Source organism: Osmerus mordax, chromosome 12, assembly GCF_038355195.1.
Source record: "Osmerus mordax isolate fOsmMor3 chromosome 12, fOsmMor3.pri, whole genome shotgun sequence".
NCBI lineage: Eukaryota > Metazoa > Chordata > Actinopteri > Osmeriformes > Osmeridae > Osmerus > Osmerus mordax.
The window spans coordinates 14677415-14698135 of NC_090061.1; the positions used below are offsets into that span (position 1 = coordinate 14677415).

Sequence of the window (20721 nt, forward strand, 5' to 3'; positions counted from 1 at the left end):
GTAAAAACAGCTGACGTGGTACCTTGTATGGTAGATTTCAGTGGTTGCGACACCAATCGACGGTTAACGCTATCCAATCGTTTGAGACTGGTTTCATGCAATCTATCCAATGGTTATTCCTGCAAGGGTGGAATCAACCGATAACGTGTAACTGGCCTTGAATCAAGCACCGCAGTAGACTACCTGGTTATGTGTAGTGATTCCTTAAATCTTCCACGAGAGCATAGTTGAATTAGGTTGAGGGGCTGACAATTGAAAACAAACATATTCGGGTTACTTTTGCAGTCACGCGTTGTGGCCATTGGTAAATTGGAAACTGAACGGGTTAGTATGGCAATACGGATGACGCCCTGTGCATTTCCTTTAAGCGCCTATAACACAGTCGATTAAACTGAAAATTGTTATTATTATCCGTTTAGCTTCGTTGTAAACATTTAAAATTAATCGGTAAGCGAAAGCGTTTTTTTCTATTTTTTAAATATATATTTATATATTCAGTTTGCTTATATCAACAATTTGTGTTAGTGTAAACTTTTTGAGGTCATACATTTTCAGTGAAGCCATTTCTTTAGAAATGTAGCCTAATTTAAATTATACATTGTATTTTACTGACTTGATCATGATAAATATAGTAACATACAAAACAATAAAAAAAAATATATTTCATGGTCTCTTCTTTTTTTAGAAGTATGGGACGCTGTCAGGATCTGGATCCTGAGGTCGAGGTGGTACCCCGGGACCCCATGGCCTGGCTTCGTAGCTACCTGCATGGAGGGACCTCCAGCTTGTTCTCCACGCTCACCACCATGGTCACCTTCCCAGTCTACAAGACAGTGTTTAGGCAGCAGCTGCACAACAACCTTGTCCGCCAGGCTGTGAAGCAACTTTATAGGGAAGGACCTAGGAAACTCTACAGAGGTATAATACCGCCTCTAGTGATGAAGACTCTGAATGGTACTTTGCTGTTTGGTCTCCAGAACACCATCCTCCATCAGCTCTCCTCCCCATCCTCTACCTCCCTCATCCCTCTATCCGGCTTCTCGGCAATGGCGGGGCTGGGTGCAGGTGGGGTGGAAGCCATCGTATTTACACCATTTGAGCGTGTGCAGAACGTTTTGCAGAATAGTCAGAACGACCGGTACCTCCCCACACTAAGGAGTGTGCTGGCAAGGCTGGCCAACGAAAGGCCGGGCATCGGGCTCTACTGTGCCTTCCTTCCTACCCTGGTACGCAACGCCCTGGGGAGTAGTCTGTACTTTGGCCTGAAGGACCCACTGAGGGCAGCTATGGCAGATCAGGGCTTCTCTCCTTTAGCCTCCTCCTTTGTGTCTGGAATGGTAAACTCTATGGCCATCAGTTTGCCCCTATACCCTCTTTCTGTGTTGATAGCTAACATGCAGGCAAGGGTGGGAAAAGAGACAGTAGCAGGAGCGATGGAGACATGGAACGCTCTGTGGGAGTCTCGCCAACGGAGTGTAACTCTACTCTACCGAGGAGGCTCTCTGGTTATTGTGCGGTCTTGTCTTACCTGGGGCATTACCACAGCGGTCTATGACCAGCTGGCCCAGCATGCCTGCTAAAATCATGTCCACTGCAGACTTAGGTTGAAATACATTCTGGAATCATTTTATGTTTTTATCAGTGACTGTCTGACATAACAAAACAGTGGGTTACAAATGCAAATACCACATTCTAGGTAAAATCAAACAAATGCTTTTGAATTGTAAATACATTTTATAAAGTATCAATCCAGGTCTACTTCTTCTCCTCCGGTAGTAAAGGTAACTTCAGATTTACCCTGCTGACCCTAAGGAACCATCAAATCTGACTACTAGAGTAGCAGTCCAATCATTAGTGTTGGTTCGACCTTAAATATTTATTGTGTTTATTACAGTCCTGCTGCCCATAGATATTGGATTTAATTTTACTGTCAAACCTTTTGATTTCAGTTGCTGTCAGGATGTGAAGTTTATTTCAGCAAATATGACAAGGTCAGTTGCTTTTAAGGTCAGTTGGTGATTTGGGGCTTTTCAGTAACATGCAGAGCTACCTGCCTCAAGCAAATTATACTCGAAACAACTTTTTCTTATATTACTTTCACATGAATCTCTACTGCCATCACGTTTGCCTTTGAGGACAATGAGGGAAAGAGGAAAGTGATTGACACAGTGAGTGAGTTTTTGTCAAGGAAGCAGATCGAGTATCTCAAGAGGCTATAGTCTGTTGCTGTTAAGGAGCTCATGGAGGTGTACAAAATAGAATGAAACAATTCAGAAAGGCATGCTGGAAAGTGTATGCCTACCACAATATACCTCTCTCTTCTGTCTCATGAGGAAGATACTTGAATTTTCTGCTGGGTCTTGTTTGTGTGTGTTGTTGTTTATGTGCCTGAAGTTATAATACTGCAACCACTGATTGGACAGTAATACAATAATAATAAATTATTGCCTTTTTTCAAGTGTGTGTGTTAATTTGTAGTCCGGGACCAAACACGGACACCGTTCACGTTCTTGGATCATTGTGCTACCTCCGCGAGATGGAGCTGCACATACACAGGACGCACCAATCCAAATGACATCATGCGCACACTCTAGACGCAGTGCTCAGCTCCTTACCAAAGCGCATGTGTCCCAATAATCAACCTATGCAGAAAAATATAACAACAGAAATTGGTGGTGGGGTACTGACAGTAATTTATTTTCTCATACATTTATTGAATGTAGTGACAGTTGAGAATATGAAGCCCATTTCAGATGAAGCAGTGACTTTCTTTGAGCCAATCACATTCTTGCTGTAGAGGGATTGGGCCGATGAGCAAGAAAGCGGATTGGTTTCTATGTTGTCACAGAGAAGGGCGTGTTATCTCTATTTAAACCAATTGCTCTGCACAGATTGCACATACGTAGTTCACCTGTAAGAAGATTGTCAACGTATACCCCGGCATCAGGTAAATGTGTTTCATTGTTAGTTATCTCCCTCGGTTTAATTTGACAGTCTATCTTTAATTCAGACAAGTTAATGTATGTGGGCAATCCAGGTGAAGTAAAGTGTAAATGAGGTACTCCGAGGATATCATTGGTAACTCTTCGTACTGTCGTTGGCCATTTGTACGCCAGAGTGTTTCATCCATCGCTAGGTGTCAGATATTGCTACGGTCTGGGTAGCTCTGCATTGTGCTGAGTGATATGCAACTTGCGGCATTTCATCGCTTACTATAATTGTTTAAGATGGTAGACGTTTATAAAGATGACCAGCACTAGCTAGGCCAACAACGAATAGACTACATTCCCTGACACGTCGCTCTGTGCGTTTGCCAATTTGTGCCGCGAGCTGACAGCGCAGCATCCAAGCTCCTTCTGCTTCTCATTTAGCGTCGGTTGCTTCTGTATAGGGTGTGGCTTTCTGATAAGTGTATTATATACCCGGCTACCTGCATGACATTCACAGTCTGCACAAAGTATCTTTCTGTTCCCCAGTTCTTACACATCCGGTTTGGTACATTCATAGCTACTAATGTATTTTCCATTAAAGTTGAAAACATACATTCATATAATGCTATAACATTGGTCATGTATGCAGTCCTATAAAGTCTGCATATACAGTAGGCCTATGTAGTTCTGTAGTGCCCATTTCCCCTTGGCTTTCCAATAGGACATAGTAAAATGGTTATTCAAATTAGTTTAAGACTAGGATAAAGTTTTAGTGACTAATTACACTCTTTGGCCCATGTTTCCACCGCCTTGTATTATCCATACACTCCGGCTGTATGTATGACATTTAATTTATACTTTCAGTTATAAGAGTGAGCCCAAAAAAAGCCTACAATAAGCTGAGGCTGAGTTCGGGCAATACCCGTCTCTACTACAGAGCTGAGTCAGGTTCACAGAATAAAACTGCTCTCTCAGAGCTGTTTGTTCACTGGCATATTCTAGTGTTGTGGGAGTGTACCATATGTGCGTTTAAAAAAGACTTGAGTTGCATAACCACCATTCTCCTGGCTGGATTGTAGCCCTAAGTGCCAGTTTGTAGGTGCGGTGGGGTTGGGTGTGGTTGAACTTTACCTGCTCACACTTGTCTTGCACATGGTACATTACATCTTGTAAAAAATACAAATAAATCAGTAGAATACTTTTTAAAATTATTTCTCTCTTTCGCACACACACTCTCACTTTACTCTAATTCACACCCTGACACTTTATTCCCTAACCCCTTCTCCCTCTCCCCTTCTTTCCAAGCAATCATTCACAATGAGTGACAACAATCCAGTGAAGCAGGGTGTGGAGACCTTCGATAAGAAGTGCCTGAAAAAGACCAACACAGCAGAGAAAAACACTCTGCCTACCAAGGAGGGTAGGTGTCTCAATCAGTCCAGAAGCTATTCTACTTGGTTAAAACTCTGTGTATGTCAACACACACCACAACACTGGTGGAGATTCTGGTGGAGGTTCAGGAAAGTAGCCTTTTTTATTCATACTCCAATGCACCTTTTAACAATGATGGAAACCGTTAAAAAATGTGTTTCTTTGTCTTGGAGAACCCTCTGAAGAACTCATGGGGAAACCGATTTAAATCTACCTGAATCAAAAAGAATCCTGAAAAAGTTTCACAGAATTAGTTTTTATACTAATTTATAACCATTAAATTACTTCTTTACCGCCACTAATATAAAATGCATATTGATATAAACTGTGATATGTCCTTATTTTATACACATCTCTTAAATCACAACTACACAGGTAACGGCAATCAGATACGGCAACTATACAGGTGGTTTAATCTAAAGGTTAGTCTGGCCAAACCCCAGCAGACTAACCTTTAGATTAAACCACCTGTGTAGTTGCCGTATCTGATTGCCGTATCTTCTGAGTATCTGTTGTACCTGGAACGCAAACATTTCAGAGATAAAGCTTTGATTCGTTCCAGGAGCACACCTTGTGGTGTGACATGGCAGCCAACAATAGAACCCATTTTTTTCTATCTGTATCTTTTTGTGAGAAAGAAATATGGTCGTGCCTTGTTTTGAGAGTCTGCCCTGTCCTTTCATTTAACTGAGTGCAAAGCAGAGTTCTCATGGTGCTATAGATGAACAGTCACCACATTTGCACTGTGAAGAGAACATGCTGCATGTTCATAAGTATAAATCAGTAATACAGGTGGCCAAAATGTACTATCCAGTTGCTTTGCAGCGCAATCTCTTTGGACAGTATCAAAATGGCAGTTATATTGACTTTATACAGTTGTGCCCAAATCTTCTGTCCTGTGTGAATTCTGTTTATCATGACTAAGAAATGCATTTTCTCATCATGAAACACACACAATTCACAGTCCAGTTCCTGCTGGACTGGACGGTTCTCTACTCCTTCACTGTCAAGATGAGTGAGGGAGTAGAGAACAGTCCAGTCAAGGAGGAAGCCTTTGAGGAGGCTGGCTGGCGAATTACCTTCATCCTTTTTTGCCTTCTTCCAGAGAATACCTCCGCCATCGCTCTCTCCCACCCACTCAATTTGCAATATAGAGACAAAATGGGGTATGGAAGACTGCCCATTTTGTCTGAATAGTTAACTGACATGTATACCTGATATTGACATTATTTTGCTGTAATTTCATCCCGGTACCGGTACACTGGAAATATAATCTGTGTATATTACTTCATTTTGGTAAATTGTTTCCTTTTCTTTTCAGAAGCTCCCAATTTACATTTAGTCATTTAGCAGACGCTCTTATCCAGAGCGACTTATAGTAAGTACAGGGACATTCCCCCCAAGGCAAGTAGGGTGAAGTGCCTTGCCCAAGGACACAACGTCATTTGGCACGGCCGGGAATCGAACTGGCAACCTTCAGATTACTAGCCCGACTCCCTCACCGCTCAGCCACCTGATTCCCTCAATTGAACCCCAGAAACATATCAGGACTGTAAGGCTGAACAGACTCATTAAATCAGCATTTCCTTGTGTTCTCTGTTGATCTATGGCTGGAGCAAGACTGTTGATAGCAGGGCAGAGGAAAGATACTTGGTCATTGACTGGCTGTGCTGAAGTCTTACCAGGCAGATTTGAACTCAGCCAGAAGACAGGAGAAGCACCATCTGCTAGGGGTGGGCGATACAGCAAAATTTGGTATTGGTCCAATCCCAAGTAAATATAGGGCCAATATCGCCGATACAGATACTTTTTGCTTTTAAAAGCATGCATTTGAACTTACTAACTAATGCTGAAGATCATATGACTAAAATATTACTTTCACCACTATTAGCTACCTGGATATTCCTTGCCTCTCTGAAAGGACTCTGCTTGTCACCTTTGTCCTAGTGCTGGCACTGTCGGGGTTCTGTCTGAAGGATTTCCCTCCTCCTCTCCATTTCTTTTGCAGCTTAGAGTTCTCCTTTTTGTGTGTTGTTAATGCATTTGTACGTGTCAAGTTGATGGTGTTGCCACAATAGCGAATAGCCTTCCGACGCACATCGCAGTTTGCAAGGTTTTCATTTACTGCTGTAAAATTATTCCAGACAATGCTCCTTTCTTTTCTGCCATCATAACATCTCTCTCACGTACAGCCAGAAGTGTCTACTCTGCTGATTGGCTTGCGCACAAGATTGGAAGGAGCTGCATTTTATTAGCTTCAAAGCTTATTTTAAACATTACATTTAATGCTAAATAAATGTAATTACTGAAATAAACATCTAGTATCTATATAATTTTATATGAGGATTGATCCTTTTGATACAACATCAGGATCAATCCGCCCACCCCTACCATCTAGCTGCTCCAATCCTGCCTGCATCACACTGGTTCCTGCACCCCTAATAAGAACTGAAGATGATGGGTAGGGAACATGGCTTTTAACTGCAATTATAGCCTCTCCTTATGGGGTAATCAAACTCTAAGTGGTTAATGATGTAAGCTAAAATTCTAAATGGGAACACTAGACCATGCTGAGAGGAATCAACCATACTGACTTCTGAGCTTGCATCTGGTTTTACTTGTCAAACTAGTCAGGATTGGATATCAGTCTGGTCCATAAGGTTCTATACCTAACAGAGCAGATACACATGATTGTGTGACTGAGCAATACATAACCTTTCCTTAATTTATTTGGAGGCCTTGCTTTTATTCCCATTGCAAATCCACTGGTACTTTCCCAGCCGGGTACCTTTTTAGGAATTCTTGGCAGAAAATTATTTGACATTCAAATCACACCTGCCAGTAGAACTGTTACAGTGAATGTATTTATTTGTATCCGTGAACAGAGAATGCATCTCACCATATAATAAATATGTACTGTACCAGTCAAACTTTTGACTGGTACCATTTGCAAACTTTTGACTGGTACTGTACATTTACTGTGAAATATGCTGTGTGTTTACTACTTACTCGACTTGATCTCTCTCATTCTTTCTCTAACAGATATTGAACAGGAAAAGAAAGCAGCAGAGGTCTCCAAGTAAAATGATACCTCTCCTGCATCTCCTCCACCAGGCATCACTGTCTACTCCTCTTCTCCCACTGGAAATTGGTCCATCTCCACTTCTGCTTGCTGTATCACCATGCTTACTCACAGTGGCATAGCCTTTTCTGCTGAGGGTCATAGGGTGCATGATCCCACAGGGGAGGGACACTTTGTCAGTCCATGTACAATTATTTTACATTTACATTTAGTCATTTAGCAGACGCTCTTATCCAGAGCGACTTACAGTAAGTACAGGGACATTCTCCCCGAGGCAAGTAGGGTGAAGTGCCTTGCCCAAGGACACAACGTCATTTGGCACGGCCGGGAATCGAACTGGCAACCTTCATTTATTGATTACTAGCCCGCTTCCCTCACCGCTCAGCCACCTGACCCCTTATTCCAATGATTGAGTTTGTGCTTTTATCATGCAGTCAAAGTGTATGCAAAGAAGAATGAAACAGGGTCTTGGTAACCTCATATACGATTTACAAGCACATCTGAGCAAGTTTGAGAAAATTGTGTTTATGCCAGTTGAAAACATTTGCTGTTCCTTGCCAACCATGCCCAATATTCTGCCTGTACATGGTGCCATTCTGGATACGTTCTTTAAAATGACATGTAAGAAGATATTTTTGTTTTAATAAAATCTGTGTTTTAAATTGAATACCTGTGGTTATTAATCCATTCACTTGCGAAAAGGTGCTGTAAAGCAAATTCCATGATTTGCCTCTCAGTACATTATATACACGTGTGAAATGAGTTGCTGAAAGCATGTGCAAAGTGCGAAAACTGTCGCACTGAAATGTGGAGTTGGACCGTTGAACAGTTTTCAGCTGAAGTTTTGTGTTGGCGGGGCAAAACCAACCTATCTACGTCACAGCCACCCATCTACGTCAGATCACAGACGGTTTATATAATCTGCATTCTGTTACTCAGCTGGTACGATGCAAAGACAAAGTAATTAACACAAAACACTCAGACTGCTGGTAGGTCTGTTCTGATATCTGCAATTTATTTAGCTAGTTGTTGCTGTTGTTGCTAAATTCAATAAATTTGAGGGGGCGGAGCTTCAGCTCCTTCAGGCGACAAGCCCCCCCAGTATCAAGCAAAGAAATCTCACGATTTCAAAACCTAATTTAAAATACTTTTTTTCCGTTCGAATTTGGATGGGTAGTTAACACATTCTTCTGTGGTGTGATGAATTTAAAACTCATTTTCAGTTCTGCTTTACAGCCACTTTAAGAATGCAATTTCTTTTACTAATAAGGATCCAATAAGGACTTTCATCTTCATGTTCTTTTCTAACTAAATCATTATGGTGTTCTTTGTTGACTGAGTTTGTGGTCTTTTTTAACCTCCTAGTTAAGTTAAAATCAGACAAGATTATCTGTAACCTGATATGCATAACATTCGGTCAACCTGGTCACAAACAAAATTAACATTGTTGTACCACTGAAGATTTGCAGATGTATTTTGCAGTGACAAATCATGTGTTAAAAGCAGCATACATATTGATACTAGCTGTGAAATAGTGGTCTGTTGGAATGTATAGATAGACAGGATGTGAGTGGGTTATCAGTGTTAAGTGGACAAAGCCTCAATAATCAGTTCAAATTTATGGCTGTCAGGGAGTTGTCACAACTCCAATTTAAGCAGATACATGTAAAACAAAAGAAACATGTTCATGAACAGAAATGTGTGAGTGTGTAGCAGAAAAGAGGAATTTAAGAGGAGGGTTATGGACCTGTTTGAGCACGCCACTCGTATATGAGGCTTGAAAGGTTTCTTGTTAGGTCTTAAAGACACTATCCAAATTGTTGTGTACATGTGTGTGTGCATATGTGTAAGGATAACTTACTAATGTATTTGTCATCACAGTTCAAGTGACCTGCATAGCCTCAGTACTGGTAGCTAGAGGAAACAAAAATTATTCGTTCATTTTGACTGGGTCTTCGGGTGGCGCTTTCACAGGCGTTTTTTCCCCTCCCATCTGTTTATGGGAAACTCCCACTTTCCCCTTGACCCTCCCGTGAATGCATATGCATGACACGGAAAAGCGCAATTTGCCATTTTCAGTTCCCGTGACAGGCAGTCTGCGCCTTTACCTCAGTGCGGCATATTTGTACATACCTCGCCATGCTTTTACGCGCACGTTGCGAAACAAATAGGCCTGAAGTGGGCGCAAAAGCGTTAGTACATGAGGCCCTGTGTTTAGTATTTTGCAAATAGTGTGAGGCTGAGAATGTGCTTATAGTTGTGCAGATCCGGGGCCTGTATTACGAATCAAGATTTGGCATTAACGAGGTAACTTCAGGTTCAACCCAGGGTTTTCTGTATCACGACGGTGGATCACTTGTTACTGGGGTAGATCGCCATGGTAACACATGCCGAACGCCTAACCTGGTTGGGAGCAGGTTAAGTTGGAGATCAGAGATCAACCAGTATAAAAGCCCTGCCCACTACTGTGTTGCACAGACTTATGTCGTTGTTGTAATTGTGCCAACACAAAAGAAACTGAGGAACTGGGAGATAACTGTCCTGACACTGACAGTGAGGACTGAGTGTCCTTAATCTGTTATTCATTATTCTGTTTTGTACATTCATTATTCTGTTTTGTACAGTACAAAACAGAATAATGAATAACAGATTAAGGACACTCAGTCCACGAATGAAAGCACTGATCAACCATAAAAACAATCGTAATGAAATATTTCATTACGATTGTTTTTATGGTTGATCAGTGTTTTCATTCGTGGAATAATGAATGACTGTTACTCCCCCCCCCCCCCCCCCCCGGGTTAATGTAATAGCCTAGTTTAATAACTAATGTAATATTACACATATTTTCGTACTATTTCCCCTAAAGCAATAAGGTTAGGCTGTAGCAAATAATAACAATAAACCCACTATTTATTAATTAAAACTACTTCTGGATAGTAATGCACCGAAAATACAAACGTAAGCAAAGGCAGCAATCGCTATCGAATCAACAGACATGTGCAATTTAGCTAGCAGGGGAAAAATACAGATCACCAGTTAACTTAATTTAAATTAGCAAGAATATGGACTGATAGAATGACAGGCTTAAATTAACTGACAAGTTAGCTATACGACTTCTCAAAGACGCACAATCTCAACTGCGGTGTGAAGCGCGTATCCATGCTATTCTCCGACATGCAATAACAATCACAGACGTCCTAAAATTTTGTACAGCCCTATTTCTGATACCATGGCGGCAGAAATGTAGTCGTGGCGTGCCGCCACGGCAAAATAAACATAGGAAACACTAAAGTGCAAGGTCCCATCCTCTAATTGACAACCATATCCATCCATGTTGACAAAAAGCAGCTACCTTATTGGTGTAGAAGGATCACGTGTCGAACCGTGCCACCAAAATCCTATTACGCTCTGAAGAAACTAGTTCTGCATAAAACAGACGAATCGACAATCGACTGGAATTTCAGTGAGAAAACTTTTTTTTGGTAGCTTAGCAGGACTCGTCCTTTTTTATGAGCTAAAGATTGCGTAGATGCCAGACTGTGGAGCCGGTTGAAACGATAACAGGGTTCACCTTACGGCCTAAAAGGAGGCCCATTCAATTGCGCGTTTAAATGCTCGCAATGTACGGTATAGTGGGCGGAGAAAGGCGCTGATTACCCGATGACCTACAGGTTTCGTAAATACTACGTAAACTGAAGTATCACAGCGTGCACAATCTGCGGGTTGGCCATGGTGCTAATGACGCTACGTTTGCAAATGTACGTACATGAGGCCCTTACAGTTTTTCACAATTGTTAACACACGTTTCTCAAAACAATAACGGCTTTCTCAACTGCACACAACTGAAAACCTCAGGTTTAACATTTTGTGTGTGAGGTCCAATGTAGAGGCTGACGGTCTGGACGTTCCTGAATGTGGCATGGTCAGCCTGGATCCTGGTTTAGATCTGTCGGAGTGTGTGTTGTTTTCACAAACCATATTCACAATGGCCGGGTTTCCCAGATTCTTGTGTTCTAAGAACGCTCTAGAACGCTCTTAGAACGCTCCTAAGAAGCTCTTAGCGTTAAGAGCTTCTTAACGAATCTGGGAAACCCAGCCAATGTCAGTCTCCTGTTCGGCTGTGAAAGTGCATTTTCTTCCTCCACGGTGTGGTTCTCTTTCAGTCCTGCAAAATACAAATACTGTGAGCACACTGTATTCTATTGATATGCAGTATTTCAGTACACAAGGCAAATAGAATTCATACCTGTTCTCCATTCTAAAGGTTCTAATGATGGCAGCAACTGTGAAGCGGCTGAGATTAGGCTGGACCGTCTGGCCAGCCTCCCTCATTCTCAAACCATGGTTGAGCACATGGTCAATCACGGTGGCCCGAATCTCATTAGAGATCACCGTTCTCCTTCTTTCTCCTCTTCCTCCTCCTTGTCGTCCTCTTCTTCCTCCTCCTCTCCCTCCTCTTCCTTGTCCTCTTCTTTGTCCTCCTCTCCCTCTTACTCTAAGTTCTCCATTGTTCACCAAACAACCAAACAAAACAGAGGCTCAAGGCCCTTTTTATGCTACAGTCCTAATCGCAAATTGCTCACCAGACCCGAGTGTTTAGAGATTTGAATAGTTGTGTGTTGTAGGTTGCTGCTTTGAGATTTTACTTGAGAAATGTGTGCAACAACTAATCATTGTGTGTAGTGTTTTGACAACAAGGTGATGTGTAATTGACATCAGTGTGTAAACAAGGAAAGTAAGAGTAATGCAAATAAGGGAGTGTAAAGTAGTGCCAAATTGGGTCGAGCAATTGGTACATGAAGTGAAGGTTGTGTAAATTGTGCCAAATGTTTGCTTTTTGTGTGTTAACAATTGTGAAAAACTGTAAATCATCATCTGTCTCGATGTCCCTCTCGATGCACAGCAGCGCTAAATTGGACAGCCGCTCCTCTCCCATGCTTGATCGCAAGAAACTCTTTAGCAATTTCAGACGGCTGAAAGTCCTCTCCGCCATAGCACTGCTTATCGGAATTGTCAAGTAAATGCGATAAAGAATGGCAAGGTTGGAGAAAGCACGGTCCATGTCGTTGTCAATGACAAATGGTAGGATGCTGTGTGTGTTTAGTTAATGTTTTTCCATGCTCAGCTCACTGTACGAAATGTAACAAATTCATTGTTGGAAAAATTGAATATGTAACCGTTATCCTGTATCAGAATGATTCTGAGCTCAGTATTCCTTGGGTGCAAAGAGAGGCCTACCCTTAAATCTGAACTCTGGTAAACATACAAGACCCTTATTTTGGGGCTGAGGACTAAGAAGAGGGGTGTTTTGGTTATTTTAAGGAGATACTGTGTGAGAAGGACTATAGGTGGAGACACAAGGTCTAGTGACCATTTGCTTGACACCTATGTGAAGAAGCTTTTACGACATCAGGACCGGAGATCCTGTTGTTGTGTTTCAATCAGGGTTGATGTCGTAAACACGCACACACGCACGCCAGGTCTATGCAAGGGAGCCAATGAAAGAAGAGCCATGGGACATTTGCATGCATTGTTTTAACCAATGACTTTAAAGAGCGGGTCTGTTTAAATAGGTAGCTAGCACAACATGCTAGCAGACAAACTTTGTAGCACAATGGCGTGTGATGTTTTGTCTCCTTGCGGCCGCAAGCAATAAAGCTTTCTTAACTTGTTCACCGACTGACTGTGCAATGCTTGATAAATACTTATGACATTCATCAACCACATCATCGGCCTTAGACAGATCCTCGGAATAGAACTCCGCAAGCGCTCTAACTTTCCGAGCAGCATCAGGGTGACAAAAATGTTTCGGGTTCATCACAGCTAATTTCTCAGCCATTCTCCAGAAATCAGCAAAGCGATGCTCAAACTGCGAAACAAATACATCGAGTATGTAGTAAAATCCTCTATAATTTCATCCTCATCCGGATAGAATTGTTTTTTCTTGCTCACCCTGTCCTGCAGATAGTCAGTCGTTCCCTTACGACTTGTTCTCCATGGCTACAAACGCCTCCTGTGACCGCAACTCTGTGATCTGTAGCATGCATGCATCAATAAGCTGGACGGCTGTGTTTATATCTAGTGATTCCTGTTGTAGGTAATTAGACCGTGCAAATGTTTTTTTTAGAAGTGTGTTCCAAAACGTGAGCATTAGCTTAAACTCAAACATGCACACTTTTTTCAGAAGACCGTCTGCTTCGGAGGCAGCTTTTGGAGAACTACCTCGATGCACCCTTATACGATCCAATGCCTCTTGAATGGCAGGCAAGCTTTGTATGACTGCATCGGTCGCATGTTTTCTAGAGGCCCACCGTGTGTCAGACATTCTCTTTAAAGTCAGAGCAGTTCCATCCAGCATTTTCTGCTGTTCCTCCTCTAATATCTTATATCTGGGCAAACTAGTGGTCAAAAAGGTGTATAGTGTTTCAAGGCCTCAAAAGAAATCTTTACATTGTTCAACGAGCTCACAGCATCCATAAGGATTACATTAAAATTGTGCGCACAGTGCACATTTAGCGTATTTTCAGAACAGTGCTGTTTCACCCTGGCCTGTAGCCCTGACAAGTGACCTGACATAGTCCGTTCACCATCATATGCCTGCCCTCTGATTAGTTTCACATAAAGACCCAGTTCATTTGGGAGTGTGTTGGTCAGGATGTCAAAAAATGACATTTGGTCAATGTTTGAAATGTCAATAGTTCAATCAACTATCAACCATCACTGAAAAATGTCTGGCAGCTTTGACATACTCGGTAATAGTGGGCAATGTTTCGCTTGCCAGTCCAGAGATAAACTCATTCTGTGAGTGGTGACTTAAATAAGTGACGCGGCTACCAGGATTTGTCAGGTGCTGCTCCATAATTGCATCATAGCGCGCTAGATAGTTTTTCACAATTGTTTACTCACTGATGTCAATTACACATCAACTTGTTGTCAAAACACTACACACAATGTTGTTGCACACACTTCTCAAGTAAAGCCTCAAAGCATCAACCTACAACACACAAATATTCAAATCTCAACACTCAGGACTGCAGCATAAAAAGGGCCTTGAGCCTCTGTTTTGTTTGGTGAACAATGGAGAACTTAGAACATATCAACAACCAGAGAAGGAGAGGGGTAAGAGAGAGGAGGAAGAGGACAAGGAAGAAGACAAAGAAGAGGAGGGAGAGGATGACAAGGAGGAGGAGGAAGAGGAGAAGGAGGAGAAAGGTGATCTCTAATGAGATTCGGGCCACTGGTTGACCATGTGCTCAACCATGGTTTGAGCATTAGGGAGGCTGGCCAGAGGGTCCAACATTAGAACCTTTAGAATGGAGAACAGGTATGAATACTGTATATCAATAGAATACAGTGTGCTCACAGTATTTGTATTTTGCAGGACTGAAAGAGAACCACACCGTGGAGAAAGAACATGCATTTTCACAGCCGAACAGGAGACTGACATTGTGAATATGGTTTGTGAAAACAACACTCACACTCCGACAGATACAAACCAGGATCCTGGCTGACCATGCCACATTCAGAAACATCCAGACAGTCAGCCTCTCTACACTGGACTGTGTTCTCCGCAGCAATGCCATGCGGATGAAACAAGTGTACAGGGTCCCATTCGACCGGAACACAGACCACATCAAGGAGTTACGGTGAGAGTTTGTGCACTGACACATGCATGTATTATACCTTTAATCCAATATTGTTCCTTTTCTACAGTGTCTCACTGTAGCCCACTGTGTTGACCTATCTGTCTCCATACTATAACTTGCATTCTCATGTGTCACGGTGTGAGGAGGGGTAGGACCCAAATGCACGAGTACGCAGCCATGTCGAAAACAAAGGGTTTAATCATGAAACTGCCAGGGATACAGAAAGGGTACTCACACGACACAGGTAGTAATGACAAGAAAAAGACTGGACACAAAACAGAAACCTAAATACACAGAACCAAACGACACACAGGTGGACACAATGACGCTAATGAGAACGAGACACAGGTGAAGACAATGACAGGGAAACACTAAGACAGGGCAAAACCAAAAACAACAGGGGGGCACGGCTGTGGCCGTGACACTCATGCTGTCTGTTTCAGCGGATCCAGGAGCATGACACAGCTAATGACCTACATAAATACATATTCATTGATGAAATTGGATTCAACCCGGTGAAGAGGAGGCGCCCAGGCAGAAATGTCATTGGCCAGTGCGCCATTGTTGAGGTCCCCAGCCAGCGTGGTGGGAACATCATAAACTTTTTTTGCTGCATATTTGTGTGCTGTTTTATGTTGGACTATGAAAAAAGTAGGCCTACACTGAGACATTTTACAAAATGAGAAATGGCTCATTCTCCAGAGTCATTGTCATTCATATGGTGTGTTCCATTTCTATAATTGTGTTTTCACTACAGTGTGCTGTGAATGCTTGGTAGTGTGCAGCAAATGCTTAGTTGTGTGTACTGTTATGAATGGTATGTGTGTGTCATTTGAAAATATGGCTGTGTGTACCAAATGAGAACACAAGTTCCATTTTGTGAACAGTTAAGAGATTTGATGGCAAAGAGTCATCTTGCAAAGGGAGTGTCAGGTTTAGCATTTTGTGTGTGAGGTTTTCAGTTTTGTGTGTGCAGTTTTGAGAAAGCCGTTATTGTTTTTGGAAACGTGTGTTAACAATTGTGAAAAACTGTAAATAGGCAAGGGCATTTGTTGTGGCCTATGTTTCATGTCTGCATGTATTCTGCCTTTGTAAAACTAAAGTTTAATAATGTGTTTGTGTTTTGACCTGTGTGTAGGCTATGAGTTTGCTGGTTTTGAATATCCCAATACATGTCAGTTCGGAAAAGAAAATGATTATAGTATAATGGAATTTTAGTTCAATTGTAGCGTGGCATACTGCAGTGCGCTTCACGAGTGTGTGTGTTGCGCACTCCTTTTTTTATTTTTATTGGGGCTTGGTTCGCGTGTAGCCCGCCCAAATTGTTGCTGAAAGAATTGTTATATAGGCCTATGTTTGTTTATTATAAGTTGTCACTGTTAGGATGACTATAGGCTACTGTCTTTAACTTCATTTTGGGGGGCTTATGACCTCTTATCGTTGAATTTTAATATAATATATTTGGTAAATGGACATATCATTAAACCCATTTTATGCATGGATTTGTGTAGGCCTACTGTGTGTGAGAGATTCTAATGAATGCTGAATGTGAGGCTACTGGCCTAGGCCTACATGTTGTTCGCACATTAGGGGCTATGATGACTGAACACATTTATTACATAGGCTAATATGTGCTGTTTACAATAGAGGTTGCCATTGGTTACTTTTTATTGTAATATTTGATTGTACTGCAAAATATTACAGTTTATCTCAGTCGCTTTGGTACATTTCTCAGATCAGAATTGATATTCTCAAAACAGTAAGTGCATTTCTCAAAACAATTCGTACAAATAGCAAAACACCATGGATTACCTGCAAAAGCCAGTCTCTTGCTCAAAATCCTTAGTTCATCTCTCAAAAGTAAATATCTGTGTCAATGAACATCAGTGCCATCAGAATGACAAGTCCTTGTGTCATTGTGTACGGATAAGACAGTCAAATTGCTTAGTCATGTTGTCAGTATAACAGTGTACTCTGGATAAAGTTTTGATGAAAATTATTGTAAATTGTAGGTTACACCTTAGTGTATGTAGGAGTTTGATTGCAAGAGACTGGACAAAATTCACATTCACATTCGCTTTTATTGTTAGTACTGTACTCTGTACATCTTTATTATAAACATGTACAAAAGCAGTCAATGTGTGATGTGTAACATGATTAAGCAAACATTCTTTGTATAGCACACCAAAGCTGTATGACACACAATGCAAATTTGTGCTCCAATATTTTTTGTGATACAAAATTGTTAAATGTGACCAAAAGGTAAGCGACTCTTAAGAGTTTCATTTCCAAAGACAAGTAATCACAGAATATTACAATTCTTCCTTAGCAAACCTGCCCCTCAGTCTGCCCCTGAGCAACAACTTTGCGCATGCCCATTTCAACGCATCGCTGAAACTGGGGTTTCAGAAGAGATTTTGCAGGGGTTCAACACCGTCTTGTACGCATTGGATTTCAACTGGAAATTATCTACTTCAAAGGTGAGTTTCTTTACAGAAATAGTTTAAATATATAAACATATTTTCAGAAATTGGATGGGGCATGCTAATACGTATATGTTTGAAATTTAGGCTATTTAGCCTGTTTATGTGCTATCAGATTCACATTGTTTCCGTTAGGATTTCGCTAGCTACAGTACAGTAGAGGTTAAACCCTCCAGAAAGTTATGTTGAAATACTGAAAATGCATAGGCCTATATGTTATCAAAGTTTAGCGTCTCACAAATCACCCACAAAAGAATCAGTGAAAATAAATGTTCAGAACTGTTAAAAAACCTTGTCCCAAAATAGTTAATTTAGCCCAGAATTTTCAAAGACTGTGGTGCTAGCGTGGCTGATCACGTTTTAATCACAGTCGGTCATGGCATGCACAGCAATGGCGTCTATAAAACTATCATGTCACTAATTTTTCCAATTTGTACATGACATCTGTTTTTGGATAAGTTTATTCGTTTTAACCTTTAGATGCGTGAGTTCTAAATATTTCCGACGCTTCCACCAATTATTTTTCCAAAACGGCAGCTAGGTAGCTTTAATTAGCTTCCGTTACCTAGCAACCTAGCATAATACTCGTAGCAATGCTACTACCTGCTAGTGTTACTTGTTAGCCTACTAATTGTAAATTTTGAAGCCATACTATAGCGTTTGTCATATAGTTTTTGTCTATCGGAAAACAGTCGGTTGGAATGTTCAGAATCACACATGTGCGACGCTACGATGTGGGGCCCTGCTTTCGAACGATCACATATGTGCAATGCTACTCCTTTAATATCAATATGCTATAACTATGTACATAAACTACATTCCATTTTAGCTAGCACTGTGTCCCTGGGAAATGATGGTAAAGTAATGAATGACCGTTTAAAACAGTGACAATAATTGTATGAGCCATGGCAACCTAAAGGCTATGTTTTGAAGCAAAAGCATGACTTAAAACTTTTGCATCACCAGATTCCATACCCCTAGATGTCAACTCTGGTCTGGTGGAGGTGAACCAATTGGGGGCCCAGGAAAACATCTGGCAGCCAGGCAAGTGCAAATATAAGACACTCAAAAAAATATATGCTTTGTATACAACCATTCAAGGTAACATTTGTTATTTACATCAATGTTACAGCTAATCTAGAATAACCACAGTGTATGCCAATCATGCTAACTCTTGTAAACTTGTTTTACTTGTCTTTAATGACAGACACATTACAGGTTATGCTCCGGAAGATGGGAGACATTGGAGGAGAACCAGCGAGAGGCTCTCCTATTCAGGCGACTACAGGGCAGACACACTGAAGAGGTGCCAGTGATGGACCTACAGGTGGCCCAAACACAGGCTGAACTCCAAGACCTTGAGGAGCGCCTTAAGGTGCTGGAGTTGCGAAAGGGAGTGGTAAGTGTTTGGAGATGCCATGCCAACTATGGCTTATACGCAGCGTTCAACGTTCACATTGGTGCTGACAATAAGTTCATGACTTCTAATTACAGACGCTGTGATGAAGTGGAAGACGGGACTGGGAGAGAAAGCTGTGGAGTTCCTGATAGAGGAGACACTCAAACACACCCCGGCAGCCCATTCAAAACAAGCCAGGTGAATGAATCATGATTGCAGCTTCCATATCCAACCTTTCACATGGCTATGTGACAAAAATCTAGAATCACATTTTTTTGATGATGTATATTTTAGATGTGATTTTTTGTATGACTTGTATAGCGCCTTTTTACACGTGCAATTATGTTGATAGAACACTAACTTATTTTGTGCTTCATTGTCAGGGCCAACAGACAGGACCTGTAGTGGGGACTGGCAGAAGATTTTAATTCACTGTTTGGCACTTTGTTTGAAATAAAATGACAATGTTACATGGAAATGCTGCCTTGTTTATGATTAGCTGGAGTTAGGCTACACTTCACACAAACATAGTCCTCCTAAAGTTGGCTACCATGTAGCCTATTATACAAGAACAAGTAGCATTTTGGGGAAATTAGGTCTGCATATGAACCGCCCCAATATAAGCAGTAGAATTGAGAAATATAGGTTACTTAGTTAACGTTGCAGTTACGGACTGGCAACATCACAAAATTACGTTGCTAGGAGGTCGCGGTTACAGACTGGCAACGTCGGTAAATAACGTTGCCACGACGTCGCGGTTACGGACTGGGAACGTCACAAGATTATGTTGCGGTTACATTCTGGCGTCCCACAGATGCACGGTCCCGCAACGTCGCCAAAGACGTTGCGGCAACGTATGTTTGGTCATCGAGTGACGTTGCGGCAACGTAAGGGCAACGTAACTGTGTTAGCTGGGTAGGCTAGCTAGTCATAAAAAGAATATTAGTCTTAACAGCTGAAATTATAGTTGGGATAGTAATAGCTGTGACTCCCTCCCAAGCACAGTCAGACAGAAAATGGCTTCCTTTACGGGTTTTTAATGAAGTCTTCTTCTCCACATCAAACCGTGAAAACTATGTAATACATGGTATCAAAACACATAAGACATAACGTTAGCTGGTTAGCAAACACAGCATCAAAAGTAACACAAAGTTAAAGTACATAACAAACAGACAAAATACCTCGTTGGCTGCATGCTCTAAAAGGAAATCTTATCTTCTTTTACAGTCCCTTTCAGCTTTTAAAGGCATTAATATCTTAATGTAATTATCTTGACTAATGTTTTACCTAACTAACGTGTGTGCAAGGACATCAGCTTTCTTCTCTGTGTTTCGCGCTCAAAAACTAGCAGCTCCACCAAGGCTCCAAAATAAAAGTCTTCTGTTATTACAATAATGTCAATACAATACAGTAATGCTACATACAAATACAAAATGTACAATTCTGAAAATCCTTTACAAAATATTAAAGTAATATGGTGGCAACAGTTACAATAGCGGTAGCAGATGTGTGCATTGAGTGCGTTTACTCGGCTTTCTTAGTAGGATTCAATGTGTTGATTGAATGAAACATACAGCAGTAGGGCCAATACAGGAAGACACGGCGACACTTTGTTGCAGAAGGATGATGGTAGTAATCGGGTTTCTCATGGTCAAGTAAACGCAGTGGCGTAGTAGAATAAAACAGTTCCATTAGCAATAGTAGTAAAAGAGATATTAGCAGCACCTGCAGAGTCACCTCTTGTAAA

At 41.4% G+C, this 20721-nt stretch overlaps 2 protein-coding genes across 2 annotated transcripts; both read left to right on the plus strand.

Annotated features, from left to right (window-relative positions):
- The first annotated feature begins 263 nt into the window (after positions 1-263).
- On the plus strand, positions 264-1580 carry LOC136954752 (solute carrier family 25 member 53-like). Its single transcript, XM_067248403.1, has 2 exons — positions 264-324; positions 686-1580. Exon 2 carries the CDS (start codon positions 690-692, stop codon positions 1578-1580), a length of 891 nt encoding a protein of 296 aa, XP_067104504.1. The 5' UTR covers positions 264-324; positions 686-689.
- A 1310-nt stretch (positions 1581-2890) lies between these two features.
- Positions 2891-7706, plus strand: tmsb1 (thymosin beta 1). Its single transcript, XM_067247208.1, has 4 exons — positions 2891-2947; positions 4236-4350; positions 7404-7493; positions 7524-7706. Exons 2-3 carry the CDS (start codon positions 4248-4250, stop codon positions 7442-7444), a joined length of 144 nt encoding a protein of 47 aa, XP_067103309.1. The 5' UTR covers positions 2891-2947; positions 4236-4247; the 3' UTR covers positions 7445-7493; positions 7524-7706.
- Positions 7707-20721: the final 13015 nt, after the last annotated feature.